Source organism: Egretta garzetta, unplaced genomic scaffold (assembly GCF_000687185.1).
Source record: "Egretta garzetta isolate BGI_Z169 unplaced genomic scaffold, ASM68718v1 scaffold417, whole genome shotgun sequence".
NCBI classification, from domain to species: Eukaryota; Metazoa; Chordata; class Aves; order Pelecaniformes; family Ardeidae; genus Egretta; species Egretta garzetta.
In genome coordinates, this window is record NW_009260227.1 from 121,488 (window position 1) to 127,960 (window position 6,473).

The following is a 6,473-nucleotide window of genomic DNA, read 5'->3' on the forward strand; positions in this document are numbered from 1 at the left end:
AAGAGTGAGTTTTATTAAACCACCTACTTACAAAAATAAATGGAATGGAAGAAAAATAACCCAAGACATGTACCGAAATTCACATCCCGAGCAACGAGGCGTTACAGCAGAACGCGGGGGGGCAGCTGGGCTCAGCTGTCTGTGGGAACGCGCCGGCGGCTCCGCGCTGCCCACGATACTGGGCTGTCCCGACTGTACCCCAGTTCAACTACAGCCCCCCTTTCGGTGCACAGCATGAGTCGATGCAGGACTGCAGGGGGAAAGGGCAGAAGCTGCGCCAAGCCGCAGGCAAAGCACTGAACCTGCTGCTTCGGGAGGGAATGGGGGGAGTAATCACGTATCCCTCACTGCTCCCCGTGCCCCAGGCATCTCAAGAGGTTTTTTTATTGGGCAAAACTATTAGCCAACATAAACGCTGGCTTTGTGTTAGTTCAGGCTACGTTAACAGAAAGTTTCTGTGTAAACACTGAAAAAGGAATCGGGCTAACTAAAGCGCGTCACTGCTTCTGTCTGCAGCCTTGAGCGAGTGGCATCATCACGACCTTGGTCTGATTCCTCAGCCTGCCCTTCGCAAGAGGGAGAATACTGCTCGTTGGTAAGGGCCTCCTGACAGCCTCCTCCCAAAGGACTGCGAGCAAGAAGTTCAAGTTTGTGAAGCATTCTGACAGCAAAGACTGCTGTGTAAAAAATACTACAAGATTCTTACTCTAGCTCGGTAGAACAGAGGTTGTCCGATGCCGTCCTGAGAGAGCATTAAAGCAGGCAGAATGTCAATAACGTGGGAAGCAGGGTAAAAAACCCCAAATGCTCACCGCCCCCACGTCTGGCTCAAGTTTATCCCAAACAAATTCAACTCCCAACACTCCAGCATGTACTCATTGAGATTCATAAGGAAACAAACTTGGATTTCTAATGAACTCTACATGTAACTGTCACGTAAAAGCAAACCTAACTCTAACTTGTTAGAACAATCAACTTAGTATTTACTTATCGCCGTCTCTCAAGGGAGAGGAACACTCATGGCAACGTCCCAGGGGTGGAGAAAGCGCTGTGTCCAGTGAGCAGAAACCTGCAAATACAACTCCAGCGCCTTCTCCCGACAGCAGGAGACGCTTGCTCAGTACAGCAGGTGGAAGACTTCCAGCGGCGCAGTGCCGCCAGGAGGAACATGTTTGGCAGCAGCGGATCCTCTTCAGGAGTGCTCCGTGGGGCCTGCCCCATGGCCGTTCACGTGAGGGTGCGACGGGGTTGAGCTCTGGGAGGTAGCAACGCTCTGCTCTGCCGTGGCAGCTGTCAGAGGCACGGAGAGGCTTTCGGGGGACAGCGTGGCAAAGTCTTGTCTCCAGTAGGCTTCGCACAGTGGAAGATCATTGCTGTCACACAGACTGTAGCTTTCCAGAACAAATAACCCCAGTAAGGAGAGACAGCAGGTACAATAAGAGAGGAGGGGAGGGGGGGAAGGGGTGGGGGGAGCGAGACAGAAGCAAAGCATTAAGAAAATGGCAAAAAACGTTCATGGATGTAAGGTCCGTGTTCACAAATTCATCGCAAGTCTTGTGACACCAGCCTTCCCCAGGACACTCCTTAAGGGCTGGTCTTGAACCTTGTGGGCCAGGCGAGGATCAGGGGAATTTCAGAGACAGAACTGTCACTACAAACTGGAACAGAGGTTCAGTTCTAATCCTGATGTTCTTAACTCCCTGAAAAGATCTGGGCTGCAGTCCTGGCACCCTGAATATAGGAGTTTTGCTACTGATCCAAATGAGACAAGGACCTCATCCATAATTATTTTACTTGGAATTAAATCACAACCTATGTGAGGAAAAAAAAATATAAATCCTGCTCCAAATTTTTCAGAAAAAAAGCCAGCACAATTGTTTTAGGGCCTGCTCCTGCCATGATAAAGAATAAACCTATTTGCACCCTTGCCCTTTCAAAAGAAGTGCTCCACAGAAGGTCTGGGTCTTCTGTTGAAGCTCCCCAGCCTGACTATAAAAGTACTGACGGCTCCTACCATTTTCAGCAGAACCTGAGCTAACAGTTCTTCCAACAGCAGCTTGCTGGATTTGACCGCTGTAGACTACAGAGCTGGATGAACCAGCAGCATGGGAAAGTCATGTTTATAAACAAGTGGCTAATTCTTGCCCGCGCTCTGAGGAAAACACAATGTGGAAGGGCCAAAACTAAAAAGAAAAATGATGGAAGAAACTGGAACAAAGCCAAAACAAATTCCAAAGAGAGGAAGGAGCTGCACACACATGAGACACCCAAGACAAAGTGAGTGCTGGAGCAGAAAGCAGCTTGCATTCAGAGTAAAACAAACCCAATGGGTCAAGTGATTTTGTTGTTGTAGCTTTATTTACATTTTTAATGTATGGACTTGAATAGATGCTTAGGGAAATATTTTAAGTGTAGAAATATGAGACACTTCAAATTGCACAAAACATGAAACATGTTGAGATCTAACCCCACACTCAAGACAGCTCCTGTGATCTCAGAGGAGGGAGCAATGGAACATAAATGCAAGTCTGGGGTTTAGGATGAGAAGGCAAGCTGGACTTGGAGTTACTGCTTTGGGAAGTAAGCACACAAAGCACCAGTTGCAAGCGTCTACTTCTGAGCTCTTTTCTGGCAGCATCACCCAGCTGGTTTTGCAGTAGAAGTGAGAAGGCAGCAGATACAGGTTTTATATCTGGGGCTGTTGTAAAATTCCTTGGAAGATCAGCCTTCCCTACAGTCCCCAACGCACAGTAAAGCTGGGTTCAATTAGCAAAGACCTTCCGGACTGACCCAGAACTAGGACTCCTTTTCTATCAGTCTTAGACCTCAGGCCGTGGTCTCCAAGGAGAACCTGGCCACAGCACCCACCACATCTTTGCAGGGGAGTTACTAACAAAGTTTTAGCTGTGTCAGAAGCGTAACTGCTTCTCCCAGTTAGAACAGTTCCAAAAGCCCAAGTTCACCTCTCACGTAACACTCCTCAAAAGTCAGGGTGAATGAGCAGCTCCTGCGCAGCCCACAACCACACTGGTCAGCCTGACACTCTGTCCTTTGACTGAGGGTTTCTCAGTGCGTGGAAGGGATTTCACTGCCACCCTCGGGGCAGGCAGTCAGGTCTGTGCGCAGAGGAACAGCTCTAAGAAGCTACTTAACATGGAGACCGAAAGCAAAGATTCCTTCAGAACAATCTACTCAGCTTTAGTTTCAAGGACCTGCGTCCAGGTCTCCTCATCAAACCCCTGTGTACACGTAAAAAGCCTAGCAACGAAACCCCACCCTACACCTGAGGCACATCCTATTAGTTACTCACTGTGGGCAAGGGGCTGACTCCTAAGCCCCTTTAGCGCAATGGCAGTGACAACTGCTGGGCAGGGGACGATCCCTGCCGCTGGCTTTTCACAGCCCTCGGAAGCAGTGCACAGTGACCGAGCAAGCTGTGCAGCACGGGGCAGCGCTGAGCCTTGCAGCAGCTGGAGGTCTGCTGCTGCAGGGAGCTCACTTTCCTACAGTCTTAAAATAAACCAGTGACCTTCGGGGAAACTGGAGCACGGGGGAGCAGTTTGGCAGGATGGCCGTACAGAACCCATGTCCTGGCCTCATGGGACCGCACACCTCTATAAATCCTGTGGGATCAAGACCCATGAGAAAGTAACAGATGGTGCAGAGAGGCAACCCCAGCTGGGCTGACAGGACAGCACAGAATGTCCATTTGTGGGCAAACCAGCTATTGCATTTACAGCCATCTGAACATGATTATCACTCTACAACTATGCGACATAACAGAAACCTTTTTCCCCACGTTAGACAATAAGGTTTCATTAAAAATATCTTAGTACTCTAGTTATAAAAGGACTTTGAATAAATCACTGTTTCTATATTTATACACACACGATTTCTTTGGTGCAGAAAAAGACAGGAAAGAGCACAGGAAGGGATTAAGTGCTGAAAGCAAATGACTAAGTGCTACATGATGTGAGACTTCAGTGGAGGGATTGCAGCTCTGTAGAGTTGCAAAGTTTCCTCACCTCGTGACCACTCTTGTAAGACAGAGCACGAAGGCAAATCCATTTGGTGTATGCCAACATTTGTGCTTAGATGCTAGTTCTGTTACAAAGTGTTGCTTTACACAGCATCTGGTGCCAGGCAGGTGAACAGACCATGCCAGCATGGTCAGAACCCCTTAGTCCAGAAGTTAAAGCTACTGGCACGCAGTGGTGGCAGTCTGGTGACAGTGTGAGAGAAGCACGTCTGGCACACGTGAGGCACTATCATCCCACACCACATCGCTTTGGATACAGCTCACTGCTGTGCTGTATGCAGCCTGTGTAGTGGATGCACCCCTGACCTAACTGGGCCTGGACTGGTGCTCGGGTTTGCGACCATCACTCTTCATTTCTGAGCTATTTCTCAGAAAGAACAGGTATTTCAGCTATATTTGCCACCCCCCCAAAAAACTGAGTAAAGTTTGAAAAACAACTCTATAAACTTTTACCTCTAGTTTTCTTCCAATGTTGTAGCTGTTCCTATGCTATGTCATATCAGTATCTTTTTTGCTCCTAAAATACGTATATTAGCCATAAGTAATGGCCTAACTTCCAAAGATATTGAGCAATTAGGGTTTTAGCTGACTTAGCTGGGGTTATAGGCATTCAGCATTTTTAGAAAGAAGGGAAAGACAAAAATAGAAAACCTGGTCATTAAAATTCTAAGTAAGATTTTCAAAAGTTAAGCTCTTGTTTAAAAGTCACAGCACTATTGCACTGACTTCACTTAGCTTGGACAGTGCAGCCAAAATAATCAGGTTCTCATTTGTTTTCTCCTGCTTTCATTTACTGCATCATCAACTAGAAGTGCTGGAGTGCATGACAGAAAATAAAATAAAAAAAATAAAGTGTCTGAATTCTCTAAAGCCTGTTATCTAAGAGTCCTTTTAAAATATTAAAAATCCCACAAACAAATCAGTAATAAGTCTTCCACAGAAAATTCTGTCGTAATACTTCATAATTCAATGAACCCGAGCCAGTCTTTTTTGCTCATTTCAAATGTTCACCCCAACAGGACTCTAGGCAGCCCGGGGCAGAGGACTCCAAGGAAAAAGGCACACTGTGTGACCAGGTCACTTGTGAAAGGACTCACCACAAAGACGTGGTGATCTCATCTAACATCAGGACCCAGCTCAGCAAGCTAGACTCTCTAGGGAGAGAGACGGAGGCTCCTCCAAAGGGTTACTCAGACAGAAGCCTATACACCCAAGGAAATTCATCTCCTTTTACAGCGATTACAAAAGAAGCCTAAGCAAATTATCCATCAAGTCTAGCCAACTAAAGCAGGCACCTAGAGTTGGATGCTGTGAATACCTCCTTCACTGTGACATTTATACCCTGTAGGATATCTACAAGGAAAAGGAAGTTGCTTTAGTTGCAGAAAAAGATCTGACCTAATTAAAAACAGGAGTGAAATTTTGTTGGGAATATTCTCGAGACCTATACTCTAAGGACTACTCATTTTTCTGGACTAACTACCCCAAAAGGGCTGGAATTGTAAGGCAGAAGTCCACTGCCCTATTTGTACCTGGAAGAGTAATATTCTTCTTCTAGCTCGTACAGGTCAATGGAGATCTCATCCCGTAGCGCAATCAACTTCTTGTCACATTCCTCCTGCAAGCTTCTCAGCTGCTGGTTGCGCTGGTTGATAGCTTCGTTCACAGAGGGGAAATCATTGAGGATCAAGAACTGCTTCAGGTCAGACACAAGTTTCATCAGGGACTCACCAGCTCGGACCTTGTAGCAGGGAGAAAAATCATATAGCACACAGAATATCAAAACAGTGCTTTGTTCCAATTCTAAAACAAGATCTCCCAAGCTTCTCCTTCAGCCCAAGCCTTGAATAAGATAGAAATTCACACATTACTTGAGCATTCTGACAGAAGCCTGTAGCTGACAAGCCAGGCTACCCAGCCTTCCCCCTAGAGAAGGAATTCACCCAACAGCCACCCCAAATATCAGGTTTCCCTTCTAGCAGCAGTCCTCATAAGAGCTATAAAGGCTGCCCTGGATGCAGTAATGAACCCAACAGTACCTGAAGGATGTGCTGCCCACTGATTTGAACAGCAGATGCTACTCACAATGTTTGCAGCTCTGACATGCATCTCGTAGTTATCTTGTTCACCCTGGGTTGCTCGAGAGACCTGAGTTTCATCCTCAATCTAAATAAAAAAAGTGTACATATCCACCTTCACATACTAAAATCTTGCTATGTGATTACTACATTATAAGGCATCTCATTTCAGTTCAATCCACACCTGGAACCCCTGGGGCAGCCTCTGGACTCCACGGCACCCACGGACCATCTTTGCTACCCTCCCCACTTGCTTCTGCGGCTCTCCCCCGTTCAGCAGCACCGCTTGGCTGCCTGCAGGGCGGAGGCAGGGCAGCTAGCAGTTGCCGGGGAGAACCGACCACCGCCCGCCCCGG

At 47.1% G+C, this 6,473-nt stretch overlaps 2 protein-coding genes across 3 annotated transcripts in view; both read right to left on the reverse strand.

Moving 5' to 3' along the window:
- Positions 1 to 1,170, reverse strand: part of SURF6 (surfeit 6) — a 4,328-nt gene extending 3,158 nt beyond the window's left edge. The window contains exons 1-2 of the mRNA XM_035897641.1: positions 1,125 to 1,170; positions 180 to 250 (exon numbers count right to left, since the gene is read on the reverse strand). Coding sequence (XP_035753534.1) covers positions 180 to 250; positions 1,125 to 1,170 — 117 coding nt within the window. The remainder of the gene's footprint in view (positions 1 to 179; positions 251 to 1,124) is intronic.
- On the reverse strand, positions 7 to 6,233 carry MED22 (mediator complex subunit 22). 2 transcript variants are annotated; one of them, XM_035897639.1, is made up of 3 exons: positions 6,125 to 6,233; positions 5,572 to 5,780; positions 7 to 1,385 (listed from the first exon to the last, which is right to left on the reverse strand). In XM_035897639.1, the coding sequence occupies exons 1-3, from the start codon at positions 6,146 to 6,148 to the stop codon at positions 1,193 to 1,195; spliced, it is 426 nt and encodes a 141-aa protein (XP_035753532.1). In that variant the 5' UTR covers positions 6,149 to 6,233; the 3' UTR covers positions 7 to 1,192. The 2 variants fall into 2 exon arrangements, with proteins under 2 accessions (XP_035753532.1, XP_035753531.1); XM_035897638.1 differs by having other exon boundaries at positions 7 to 1,391; positions 6,125 to 6,232.
- Positions 6,234 to 6,473: the final 240 nt, after the last annotated feature.